The sequence below is a fragment of the Pseudorasbora parva genome, chromosome 11, assembly GCF_024679245.1.
Source record: "Pseudorasbora parva isolate DD20220531a chromosome 11, ASM2467924v1, whole genome shotgun sequence".
Taxonomy (NCBI): Eukaryota; Metazoa; Chordata; class Actinopteri; order Cypriniformes; family Gobionidae; genus Pseudorasbora; species Pseudorasbora parva.
Genome location: NC_090182.1, coordinates 5142196 through 5156580, shown reverse-complemented (window position 1 = coordinate 5156580; position 14385 = coordinate 5142196). Strand labels below are relative to the sequence as shown.

The 14385-nt window shown below is 38.4% G+C and overlaps 1 protein-coding gene across 4 annotated transcripts in view; it reads right to left on the bottom strand.

The window, feature by feature from the left end:
• The window catches only part of pls3 (plastin 3 (T isoform)), a 66985-nt gene that overhangs the window by 5473 nt on the left and 47127 nt on the right, over nt 1-14385 (bottom strand). For 3 of the 4 annotated variants that reach the window (XM_067456850.1, XM_067456849.1, XM_067456851.1), the window contains exons 9-12: nt 12903-12929; nt 11427-11522; nt 5982-6177; nt 2422-2500 (exon numbers count right to left, since the gene is read on the bottom strand). In XM_067456850.1, coding sequence (XP_067312951.1) covers nt 2422-2500; nt 5982-6177; nt 11427-11522; nt 12903-12929 — 398 coding nt within the window. The remainder of the gene's footprint in view (nt 1-2421; nt 2501-5981; nt 6178-11426; nt 11523-12902; nt 12930-14385) is intronic. The other variant, XM_067456852.1, reaches the window with a different exon arrangement.

The following is a 14385-nucleotide window of genomic DNA, read 5'->3' as shown; positions in this document are numbered from 1 at the left end:
GTGTGTGCGCTGATTTGGGGAAAAAAGAAAAAAAGATTATGGCAGAAGAAATTGTTGAAGAGACCGAGGGAGCCAGGATTGTGTTCTGCAAAGACAGTTTGAGGTAAATAAATAATTTTGTAATGTGCTGCTGCTGTGGCTGGATGTGCAAATGTTTGGCCTTTGTTTCTGTTTGATAGAATTGTAAATATATCTATTAAAATACTGATATTTTGCTCAATAACTCCTCCCTGAACCTCCTGCTGCCCTGTATCTCACTCTCTCATTGGCTGTCGGTCATCGCCGATGTCATTTTCAGTCAGAACGCAGTTCACACAGCAGGAGTTTCAATCGCCGACAGCTCCAGATATTTAGCATGCCAAATATCTCACCAGCGTCAGCGACTCGTCTGCGATCCTTCACACTGCGTGATTGTCACTCGCGTACACGAGCACCGATTTGCCTATGATCTCGGGCATTTGTCGGCGATTTCACAAAACCTGTCGGCGACTCAAAATCGGGGCAAAAATTGTGGCATTGTGAACTAGGCTTAAGCGGACATGAGTCATGCGTCATTGAAAAAATGTGACTTTTTTGAAACATTTCGCAGTAGAAATATATCTATAACAAACATCTCTAGTTGACTAGCAGAGAATTCATTTGTTTGTTTGTGTTAAATAAAAGGAGATCTGGAGCAGAAATGTGTTGCTTCTGAAATCCTCCTGAGAGTTTGTTGAGCTGTTATCAGTGACGGCGGCTCATGCTTCAATCCCGCTGGGGAGACTCTCTATTCAATCCAGTGAAAATCACAAAATAAAATGTCCCCGCTCTTGATATACAATCACTGATTTGGTTTTAATGAGGAAAAAAACAACACGATGGCAGATTCAAAACCTACGGAAGCTTATTGCATTCACTTGAGAAAAAAAATCTACTCTGTTTTTCTGAATTAATGACTTAATTATCTCAGAATTATGAGATAATTTTTCATAAATAAAAATTTTTTTGCTCTGTTTTTCTGAATTAATGAGATCCCTCAAAATCCAGCCAAGAGCTCTATTTTAGCAAGATTGCATGAAAGTAAACATGTCCCGCCTTTTAAATTTGTGCAGACAGCCGATCTCATGAAAATTCGTATAAATAGTAGTATAAATAAGTGTGCAATCTTGTGGAACATATACGCTAAAATGAGTTTTGGTGTGCATATGGTACACAGTTTTTCACATGCTTATGATACGCACTTTATGGCATATTATCCGTACGAACCCCCCATCCCACCATCCCCAACCTACTCAAGAGCATGTCATATGTATGCTAGCGAAAGACTGTGTAGCACGTGCATTATCTCAGTAAACATTCCACACAATATACATTAGACACGATTTCACACTCGTACTATTGATACGCATTACTATGTGATCGTGTTAAGATGATGCATCTGAAATGCATTCAGACTGGCTACGTGGTGACACAAGAGACAATCAGGCAATTGTTGAAAATACTGGATCCACATGGAGTGCAATAGCAATGTCAAGCAGATCAGAATGTTCATTTCTGCTGTCATGAGCTGTCTGCACAAAGTTGACGCACTAAAAACAATACAATTTTTATTACTTAAAGACAATGTCTCAAACCCAAAGTAAAATAAATCCGGATTAAATTTGAAAGGCGGGACATGTTTACTTCCATGCAATCCTGCTAAAATAGAGCTCTTGGCTGGATTTTGAGGGATCTCATTAATTCAGAAAAACAGAGCAAAAAAAAATTTATTTATGAAAAATTATCTCATAATTCTGAGATAATTAAGTCATTAATTCAGAAAAACAGCGTAGATTTTTTTTTTTCTCAGGTGAATGCAATAAGCTTCCGTAAAAACCAGAACCTCTGACATGCTTAAAGGGATAGTTCACCCAAAAAAGAAAATTGTCTCATCATTTACTCATCCTCAAGTTGTTCCAAACCTGTATGAGTTTATTTTCAAAGAAACAAAGAGAAGATATTTGGAAGAATGTGTGTAACCAAGTACAGAGAACAACAATTCACTACCATAGTATTTTTTCCCCTACTATTGTAGTGAATGATTGTTCTCCCTGCTTGGATACACACATTTTGTAACTCATAAAGGTTTGGAACAACTTGAGTAAATGATGAGACAATTTTCATTTTTGGTTAAACTATCCCTTTAACAAAAGTTCTACCACTAGACCATTAGCACACACAAACTTTCATAGCGGATCTGTGTACATAATCAGGCTCTTTGAAATTGTACTATATAATGATTTTAATATTAAAATCAGTGTACTAGTGTATCAGTGTACTATTAAAATTGATTTCTTGATTTCATAGTGTTATATTTTGTTCGTTCGTCAAGTTTAGTGTACATGCAGATATCAGATATGGGTGACTTTTATAAGGGTGTAAGATGGCCGTCGTGTGATTTACCCGTATAAGTGATTGACATGAGGGTTGACGCCCAGAGAATTCATCCAGTTTCTGAAAGTCCTCTCCTCTCTGGTCTCTCCTGCAGAAATCAAGCAAAAGCAGGAGTCAATCACTGTTCACTTACACAACAATTACATTTCGGCAACACTTTATAATAAGGTTATTCAACCATAATCATGATATAACATTAGATAATGACGGATCGCTTCATGTACTTCTCAGTTGTAAGTCGCTTTGGATAAAAGTGTCTGCTTAATGCATAAATGGAAATAATGCACAACGTTAGCTAATAAAAATTCATTCATGTCAGCTCAGGTGTATTAAATATTATTAACAGATGCTTTTTGATTTTACTAATGTGTTAGTAAATGTTGAAAATAACAGTAACAGAGATTATAAATGCTTTAGAATTGTTTTTCATTGTTAGTTTATGTTAATTATTGTGCTTAACTCATTTTAACAAATGTAATCTTGCAGTAAATTCTTACCAATATTTCTGATGAGCATACGTTTATAATAATAAACAAATACCACTGATAATCTGTATATAAATAAACAGACATTCAAATGATATGGACCACATTAGTTCCACACAATGATTTCTGTAATCCTTAAGCCTGGTTTTACAGACAGATCTTAAATTAAGCCGGGATTAGGCCATTTAAGTAGCTTTTAAGAAAAACAGGATTACTGGTTTGCATCTTGAGACAAAACGATGGCATTGGCCCAGAAAAAAAAGTCGTTTTTTGAATTGTGTATTTTTCATGTCATTAGATTGTTTAGACTCTAAACTTTAGAGCATAAGAAACAAATGGACATTTTTTTTTAAGTATATTTTTATTAATATGTTATATGTCCTCTGTAGTTGACATCAGGACTCAATTGTGTAAAAAATAAAATGATATGAAATTGCATATATAGGCAAAAACAATGGGATTTATTTTTAATTTACCAATACAGTTTTTGTCTTTTAGTCAAACTTAGTTTAAATATGATTCTGAGCTATGAATGATAATAATGGCATGCATTGATATACCATTTTACTTTATGCAATATATGTGTAAAATGGCCATACTTGGATTTTCCCATTCAATGCAATGCATCTATACACTGCATCTAATTTGCATAATAATGCGTTCTTGGTGCAACATGTAATGAAAAAAAAAAGAAGTGTAATAATGGGAGTAATAGATGGCAACATTTTCATAATAATATCTAATATTTCATAGGAATATTGATATGTAATTTCTTTCCCTATTTACTTGTGTCTCCAAAATGCCTGATAAACCTGATTTAAGTCCCGGCGTCCTCCTGTTTTGTAACAGAAAGTAATATTTTGATTATAAACCCCATAATATTTTCCTGAGATGTTGATTTATAACAAACAATTAAATAATCTGATATAAATTATAATTACAAAATATTATCATGTTCCCATAAGAGTGCAAAACACTAAAGGCCCACTGAAGTGCCTTAAAATGCGCCGCATTATTCAATGTGTTGACGTAATTTCCCCTGAAACGGCCCTTTTTTTGAAACAGCCAATAGCGTTTCGTTAATTTACAGTTTGACTAGAGCGCAAGAGCGGACCTTTCTCTGTTTGATAAAGCCAGCAGTTTCCTCTAACACTGTTTATCATCATAATCTCCTCCATATCGCTTTGAAATGCAGCATTCTGTGCAGAATTCAAATGGGTCGATATGTTTGTTGTCTGCGCCGACTCGCATATGATCCGTGCTGCGCTCTCGTGTCTGTAGTCTAACTTTAGACCAGAGCCGTTGGTGTGTGTGCGCTGCCGTGGTGCGTGAAACTAAAGTGAAAACAGACTTTATTCGCCTCAAATGAAAGCATATTTACACTGAATAATTTCCTATCACATATATAGTGTCCTATGTGCCTTTCACCATGTAGAAATTAGTAAATGTGTGTTAACAACTGACCGATTTCAGCCGCAGCTTCAGCAGCGTAGGGGGCGGGCTTTAGATTCTAGAGCGCATTTTGATTGGACAGAAGATTTGACGAGAAAGTGAAGTCTGCGATGATGTCACCAAGATTTGTTTTAACGGAAGTGAGAGACTGTACATTTTGAATGCTTATATCTCCTAAATGCAAATGTTGTCATAGTTTTGGAACATACCAGCTTATTCATAACTTTAAGGGTAACACAGTCATACTAAAAGCTAAAAAAATATATTGATTCCAGTGGACCTTTAATGTCAGCCGCTTTTAAAAACCAAGTTGTTGATGTCCTGGTGAAACCTCCAAACATGTGGTATCTGTGCAAAGCCCAGAATGTGCTCTTTACAGGACATCCTGACTTAAAACTGTGACATGTATGATGTCCGAGAAATTCACTAAAATATAATGTCACTAAAGTGGACAAAAGCATATTACAGGGTCTCAGGAGGATATGCCAGAGCAAGTTGCTTTCCGTTAAAACATCTCAAACATGTATTTTAGTCTGGTACTAGCTTAAAGGGTTAGTTCACCCAAAAATGAAATTGATGTCATTAACTCCTCCCCCTAATGTTGTTCCACACCCGTAAGACCTCCGTTCATCTTCACACACAGTTTAAGATATTTTATATTTAGTCCGAGAGCGTATGCGAGTGTATGCACACTATACGGTCCATGTCCAGAAAGGGAATAAAAACATCATCACAGTAGTCCATATGAGACATCTGTGGGTTAATTAGAAATACATTTGGGTCCAAAAATAACAAAAACTATGACTTTATTCAGCATTGTCTTCTCTTACGGGTTTGTTTTCAATTCTCAAATAAAGATTCAAACGGTTATGAATCAGTGAATCGGATCGGTGATTCGGATCGCGTGTCAAACTGCTGAAATCACGTGACATTGGTGATCCGAATCATGAATCAATCCAAAAAAAATAAAACCCGTAAGAGAAGACAATGCTGAATAAAGTCGTAGTTTTTATGATTTTTGGACCCAAATGTATTTTCGCTGCTTCAAGAGACTCTAATTAACCCACTGATGTCTCATATGGACTACTGTGATGATGTTTTTATCCCCTTTCTGGACATGGACAGTATAGTGTACATACACTTGCATACACTCTCTAAATATAAAATATCTTAAACTGTGTGTGAAGATAAACAGAGGTCTTACGGGTGTGGAACGACATTAGGGTGAGGAGTTAATGACATGCATTTCATTTTTGGGTGAACTAACCCTTGAAGCCTGGTCTGTGAAACTAGGGAGTGAATCTATAACTTGAGGATTAGCTCTGAATGCAGTTTTCTACCTCAAGAGGGCGCAGGCCTCACCAAAAGGGCGTAAACTGCTGGAGCCTCAGGAAATGAGCCAAACAGACCCTCCCTTTGAATCTCTGGCTGACGCGCTTTACCAGTTTCCACACAAAAAAAATCCTGAATGTCCCACTTGTGATGCCATCATCATGTGTATTTTTAGAAGCAAGTGTTTGGAGGCAGTGTCAGCCATTTTGATGAGTCATTACGTGGCACGTGTGTATTTAGCAAATGCTAACGTGGTGAAAGGAGACAGGAAAGAGTCACAATTATGAGTAAAATACCTACCCTCCAGAAGGCCCCAGTTGATGTCTTGATTCTCGGGTTTGGTCAGCGCTGGGTACTTGTTGAAGAGATTGGCCACAAAGGCCAAGTTGAGTTTAGGGTTGCCAGACACGACGTCAGTAGAAGTGACGAACTGTCTGCATCCCAGCCTGTCTGCCTGCTGCAGCATACACTCGGCTCTCTTCAGGTCATCTTTCTCCTGCAGGACACACACCAGTTAAAACAGGACTCGCTGCCAAACAGAATTCAGTGCATTCAGCTGCTGACGAATTAACTAATGCTTCCCTCCCTGCCTCGGTGGGCCGAATTTGCTTAATCCACAGATGCAAAGCATTCTCCTCTTCTGTCCCATGGGTCATTGAGAAAATACTCAAATCATATCGAATATATAAACAAAACCGAGTTAGTTCTCTTCCACAGGAACTAGACTCATGCACGGCCGTTACCAGAAGATACTTATTATAGTTTATAAAGATATAAATATGGATATTTTTCTTGCACATACACATGGCTTCACTTCAGAAGGTCTTTATTAAAGGGTTAGTTCACCCAAAAATAAAAATTATATAATTAATTACTCACCCTCATGTCGTTGGACACCTGTGAGGCCTTCGTTCATCTTCGAAACACAAATGAAGATATTTTTGTTGAAAGCTGAGAAAGGCTTCAGAAAGGCCTCCATTGGGATTCAGTACATTTCCACTGACCCACTCACAAGAGCCATAAAGGCCCTAAAGACTTCGTTACAAAGTCCATCTCACTACAGTGGCTGTACAATCATTTTACAATGCGACGAAAATAGTTATTGTGCGCACAAAAATCAAAATAACACCTTTATCCACCAAACTATTGACGTGAACTCGATGCATGCGCGAGAATATGACGCAGCTCCGCCGTTCGAATCATAGGGTGCGTCTCAATCAGCTCCCTTGTTCAGTTGTCAGGGCACTGATCAGGGAGTCAGTCCATTGACTTATGTCCTGATCAGTGCCCTGACTAGTGAACTAGGGAGCTGATTGAGACGCAGGGATAGCGAATACATGACCCGGAAGAGGAGGAGCACCGCTATGGAGTGAGTTCCAGGTGAGTTCACGTCCGAGACCTACACGGAAGACAATATCTTGGCAGATAAAGTCGTTATTTTGATTTTTTTTGCGCACAAAAAATGTTCTCGCCGCTTGGTACAATTATTGTACAGCCATTGTAGTGAGATGGACTTTGTAACGAAGTCTTTAGTGCCTTTATGGGTCTTGTGAGTGGGTCAGTGGGAATGTACTGAATCCCAATGGAGGCCTTTCTGAAGCCTTTCTCAGCTTTCAACAAAAATATCTTAATTTGTGTTCTGAAGATGAACGAAGGTGTTACAGGTGTCCAACGACATGAGGGTGAGTAATTAATTATATAATTTTCATTTTTGGGTGAAGTAACCCTTTAACCCTCTGGAGTCATATGCATTTCTTTTATGATGGATGAATGAGCTTTTTTGGCGCTTCAAAAACTCTCTATTTACTCCCATTATAAAGCGTGGAAGAGCTAGGATATTTTTTGATATTTCTTGGATTTTGTTTGGCTGAAAGTAGAAAGTCATAAGCTTGAGGGTGAGTAAATTATGGGATAGTTTTCCCATGAGAACAATCCCACAGGTGCTTGAACATTACTTGAGCCAGATTCATTTGGTGGTACCTACAGCTCCTGCAGAAATTGTTGAATGTGTAAAAGTGCAGAAATCTGATCAAAATCAGAAGCAATGCACATTAAGGCTTTGTCACAAACCATAGTCAGTCGCCTACCTAGGGAGTAATTTAAGGACTGCCAACTGAATTAATAGATGACAAGCAAACATTAAGCAGCTATGATATAACTCAAACATGTTTGTGTGTGTGTGTGTGTTTTTCATCTTTATTCTTGCTTAAAAATTGTGTAGGTCCTTTTTTGCATTTTAAAGCAAAAACACTAGCATTCAAAAGTTTAGGATCAGAATGTATGTATGTACACTGATCAGGCATTATATTATGACTACCTCCCTAATATTGTGTTGGTCCAGTGGAACATTGCCCAAAGCATCACACTGCCTCCGCCGGCTCGCCTTCTTCCCATAGTGCATCCTGGGGCCATGTGTTCCCCAGGTAAGCCACGCACACACACCCGGCCATCCACGTGATGTAAAAGAACATGTGATTCCTCAGACCAGGTCATCTTCTTCCATTGCTCCATGGTCCAGTTCTGATGCTCACGTGCCACTGTTGGTGCTTTTGGCAGGGTCAGGGGTCAGCATGGGCACCCTGACTGGTCATACGCTACAAACTGAGATGCTCTGTTTATTCTGTAGGGCTGTACTAGAATAATCGAATATTCGAATATTCGTTCGGTGAGGTGGCATTCGATTATCAGTTTTGAGATTCGAATATTCTTTTTTTTTTTTTTTTACACGTGACTTCCGTCGCAGACTCATTCTCACTCATGCTTGAACCACCCGTTGGCGAACGTAGTGATTTATTTAATCTCATACTGAATAGGTACAAAATGCCCAAGACCTCAGCTGTTTGGGAGCACTTTAAATTAAGTGAGGATGACAAGACAAAGGTAGAGTGTCAAATATGCGACTTGAAACTGGCCTACCACAAGTTTGAAAAATCACCTGTTCAGTTCTGTAAGTAGCACGCGGCAAAAAACAAAAAAAACAAAACTGCTTTTATGCGCTTAATTTGCTATGATAAATAGGCTAATTGCAAATACGACACTATTTAAAAACATACAGCAGCACAGGCTAATAATAATTTGTTTATAGGTACATCCACAGGTATCACAGCCATCAACATGCTCAACAAAACCCAAACCTTCACAGCAGATCCTGGAATTCCGAAAACCGTTAACAGAGAAAAGAAAGAGAGAGATAACAGATGCCATAGTAGAGTTTGTCGCTATGGATATGAGGCCCGTTAATGTAGTTGAAGGCGAAGGCTTCAGAAAATTATTGAAGATAATGGAGCCAGACTACTACACTGTGTTTTGTATCACTTGTGCACTGTCCGTTTTCGGAGCATAAACCTGCCTGTGTAATGCGTACCAGAAACTGTTCTATTTAAAAGATTATTAAAATTTAAAGAATGTGTGCCACCTGATCATATTGCACCAAATGCAACACTGCACTCCACTGGGTCTGCCGCAACACATTTACGATGCAGAAGAGTGAAACGTGAAGTCGTGAAAGATGATACAAATGCAAACCGACACTATTATTATATATTTAGCCCCACCCACCGAAGCTTCGAATATTCGATATTGATTGCCACCTAAGCTTCGAAGCTCAAAAAATGGCATTCGAAACAGCCCTAGTATTCTGACAGCTTTCTATCTGAACCAGCATTAACTTCTGTAGCAGTTTGAGCTCCAGTAGCTCGTCTGTTTGATCGGACCACACGGGCCAGCCTTCGCTCCCCACGTGCATCAATGAGCCTTGGCCGCCCATGACCCTGTGGCCGGTTCTCCACTGTTCCTTCCTTGGAGCACTTTTGATAGATACTGACCACTGCAGACCGGGAACAGCCCACAAGAGCTGCAGTTTTGGAGATGCTCTGACCCAGTCGTCTAGCCATCACAATTTAGCCCTTGTCAAACTCGCTCAAATCCTTACGCTTGCCCATTTTTCCTGCTTCTAACACATCAACTTTTAGGACAAAATGTTCACTTGCTGCCTAATATATCCCACCCACTAACAGGTGCTGCGATGAAGCGATAACTAGTGTTATGTACTACACCTGTCATAATGTTATGCCTGATAAGTGCACATATATATCATGATTAATCTATTTGACAGCACTAGTATATGCATTTCAACATATACCAGCAGCCATATCACCCTGTAGCCCAAGACTGGTTTCCCACTGAAGCTAAGCAGGGCTGAGCCTGGTTAGTACCTGGATGGGAGACCAACTGGGAAAACCAGGAGTAGCTGGTAGAGGTGTTAGCGAGGCCAGCAGGGGGCGCTCACCCTGTGGTCTGTGTGGGTCCTAATGCCCCAGTATAGTGATGGAGACACTATACTGACAAAGAGCACCGTCCTTCAGATGAGACGTTAAACCGAGGTCCTGACTCTCTGTGGTCGTTAAAAATCCCAGGATGTCTTTCGGAAAAAGAGTAGGGGTGTAACCCCGGCATCCTGGCCAAATTTGCCCATTGGCCTCTTTCCATCATGGCCTCCTAATAATCCCCTCTTCTGATTGGCTTCATCACTCGGTCTCCTCTCCACCAATCAGCTGGTGTGCGGTGAGCGTTCTGGCGCAATATGGCTGCCGTCGCATCATCCAGGTGGATGCTGCACATTGGTGGTGGTTGAGGAGATTCCCCCCTTCTATGTAAAGCGCTTTGAGTGCCTTGAAAAAGCGCTATATAAATCGAATGCATTATTATTATTATTATTAACATATACACTGCATATTGTCAAAAGCATAAAGAAATTACTTTTTTAGCTATCGTGCCCAGTCTTTCTTAGAAAGGAGCATAAATCAACAGAACAGACCTTAAATGCAGTTCACTACACTCTAAAAACTGCTGGGTTGCTATAACCCAAATTTGGGTCAAATATGGACCAACCCAATCTTTGGGTTAAAAATGTAATGTAAAAATGTTACCCAACAGTTGGGTTTGTCCATATTTTACCCAAATTTGGGTACAAATAACCCAACATTTTTTAGATAGAGGGTAGGGTTTGAAAAGAGTGTCGGACACTGAAAGGAAGCATTCTGTATTATCTGGGATTTGAAGGCAGCAGAAAGCTGAAACACTGGCTGATGTTGATGGTGAAACGACCCTGAGCGTGTCCCGGGCCACAGCCGTCTCATTCAGCACACAGTCAATAACAGTGTGTGGGGTTAAACACACTCAAAGGAGTCACAGCTCTGCCTGTTTAGACGCAACATTGTTACGGTCCTAAACCAAAGCAATGAATGACTTGAATTATGGCACATTGGGGGTGGAATCTGGCATCCGCGGTGGCAGCTCTTGTGTAGTGACTGCCACGACACACAGAACACAATGTGCAATAAACAGTGGCTTTCTGCTGATTTTCCTACTGGAAGTCACTTCCGTAAAACACTGTGAAAGCACATCCTGCTTAGAATTTGCCTTTCTTAATTTTGGCATCGATTATAAGAAGCAATCCCAGGATAAACTTTCATCCTCCTGTGCCAAGTTTAGACCCCGAGAGAAACGCTCGTGTTTGAACTGCTTGATAACCGCTCTCCATTAAGCAGGAAGCTCTGAGATGAGCTGTCTGTCCTCCTGCTGCGCCAGTGAATGAAGCTTTGATGTTTTTACATAAGCCACTCTCCTCTACTGAGAGCACTACCGGATGCACAATAAGAGCGATGCGATAACAACGTATGGTTCTGTGTCCCGTTCGTGTACTGGTTTATGATACAAATATGCAAAATGATAGATTAAACTCACGCTGAAGCCTGACATGTCAATGTCGATGTGACTCTCGCCCTCCTTCTGACCTTTAGGTGCGATCTGGTTGAGCAGATGGAAATAAGCCCTCGAGTCCTGCAGAAGAGAGAGAACAGAAGGAATAAATATTTCAGTGAAACGTTTAGTGTAAAGTCACATCAGCAAGACTGTATTTATGAGCTGAGAGAGCGTCATAATGGTGCCATTACTAGAGACTCAGACAAACACCATTACGACAGAAAACACTTAAAAATAATCAGCATCAGTCATAAAAATCAATCTCTACAGAACTCATGTTTTCTTTGACAGTTTATTAAACCTTTAGGGAAAAAAGGTGCATACGTGCATTTTGATGAGTTGAGTATCATATTTGATTCATCTGGGTTTTATGGCTCATAAAGTCTGATATAGTGAGAATATCACACTCAAGGAGGGAAATATACCTCAGTTTTATTTGCACACACTAACCCAAATATGCAATTTGGTGCAGATATTAATATAGACAAATAAGTAATAAGATGAAGTTCTAATAGTAATGTAAATCAATGAGATCTTCATAACAGTAATGAAGATGCTTACATAAAATGCATCAGTCATCACTATATTTGCAAATAATGTCTTGGTAAGATTATATTTAAATGCTTAGTTTTATGTTTGAAGCTCTGTAGTTTTAAAACATACTGCAATGCAATACATTAACGATTGAGAGACAAACTAATAAACCTTCCTCAAAAGCCTGATGATCATATTTGATACTCATGATGTTTCTAAAACATAATAAAACCTGACAAAAATATCATGAGGCAACAGACTTGTGCTATTACATTACTAGAACGGTCCAACTTATCCATTTTATTTTACACACAGAAAAATGGGATGTCAAAATTGTACCTTTAGGGGTACAACAGCTTGTCGCTGAGGCAGTACCCTTAAAAGGACATCTTTGTTCCTTTTTTACTCGTAAAAGGTGCATATTAGTACCTTTGAGTACAAATGCGTACCTTAAGGTACTACTATGAACCTTTTTGTGGTAAAAATGGTACAAAGATGTCCTTTTAAGGGTACTGCCTCAGCGACAAGCTGTTGTACCCCTAAAGGTACAATTTTGAAACCCTATTTGTATGTGTGTGTCCAAAATAGGGTTGCAAAGATTTCAGAAACGTTTCTAGAATTTTTGGAAACTTTCCAAGATTTTATTAAAAATTGTGGACATTTTTGGAGTCTTTTTGGAAATTTCCCATAAATGTTCAGCCCCTTTACAAGTAACAAAATCTGACCAAAAGGACGTAAAGGCATCAAAATATATTTACACTATAAATCGGATCACTATCGTGAGACACAATCCAGAGAAATGTGTGAAAATATGAGAAACGGACAATCATGCGTGCATTCCTGAGACCATGACTGTGGTAGATGTAAATGAATGAACAAACAAAAAAAAAAACAACTGATCTCACAATACATTCGGAAAAGTACCTTTACACACTTTGAAAAATCTGTTAACTGCAGCGTAGAGGGAGATAGAGAGAGAGATATGAGTTTAATCATTCACCGAGTCACTGTTTTCATCTTTACCTTCATCAACAGTGCTTTTCATGAAAATAAATGACATACCATGAGTCAAGAGGGCAATTACATAACCGCTTGGGTCACACATCTTTTATTAGACATTAAATGATCCCTCACATGTTGTACACATGTTTTTCATTGGTTTGCCATCCAGAGCATTTGACAGTCAAAGTAACTGCACTTCTGCTCTGGCGGACTGCCTTTATGAAACAGAAAATGAAGCTAGCTGTTATGTAAATCCTAATTTGGATACATTTGGCAACATAATTTTTTTTGATTCACCTTGAAAATAAAGCTGACGTAAAGTTATTGATTTGGACATCTATCCATGAGTTCTTTAAGATATTTCAAATATGCAAAACATCTACGCAAAACCTTCCGTTTCACACACGCTCACGTTTCATGTTATTCAAATCATTCTTGCAGGTACATGTCATTTAATGTAAGTATATAGTACAATACATAACCAGTCATGCGTCTCACGGTTATATTTGTGTATACATGGTATGGGTCAAAATGATCCATTTTTCTTTTATGCCAAAAGTCATTAGGATATTAAGTAAAGATCATGTTCCGCTGTGAAATTTATTTATTTATTTAATAATTTATTTGATAGGGACAGATAACACCAACATAGATCATTTAAACTAAACAATCTGATGTCTGTATCACAGTGTATATAGCCAAAGGCTAATTTGCAACACTTGTCCCTAGAAGGGCCTTTATCAATCAAATACAATAAATACAAAAAAGTATCTAAAAACTGATTCATACATTAATAAAACTCAAACAATTATACTCTATAACTTCCAAACATACAAAATATAATCATAATATTATAAGTGAGTACAAGTCTGATTTATCTTTAACCATGTCTTAAGTCTGAAAGAAAACATTTTAAAATCAGGAATAGTTTTTATATCAGGTGGCAATAAATTCCAGAGTTTAGAGCTTCTAACAGAAAAAGCTGTCTGACCAAAACTAGTCCTGCAGTATGGAATTTTACAATCATGGTGTGTATTACTTCTCGTAACTCTACTGCTGTTCAGTTTCTCCACATATTTACTTAACGGTTCAGGCGTTAAATGATTAAAACATTTATACAATAATTTAAGAAAACTAAAATTAATAAAACTATCAAAACTCATTCTTAAGAATAGCACAGTGATGATATCGAATCGTTTTTTTGTCCATGATTTTAATTGCACGATTATATAATGAACCTATACTTTTAATTACAGTAGGAGTAGCCTGTGCCCATGCTGTTACGCAATATGATATATGAGAAAATACCATAGCGTGCATGTACAACAGTGCTGCCTGGTTTGGGATGTCATTTCTAATTAATTTAAAACAATTAAGGTTACTTTGCATTGTTCTTGAAATTGTC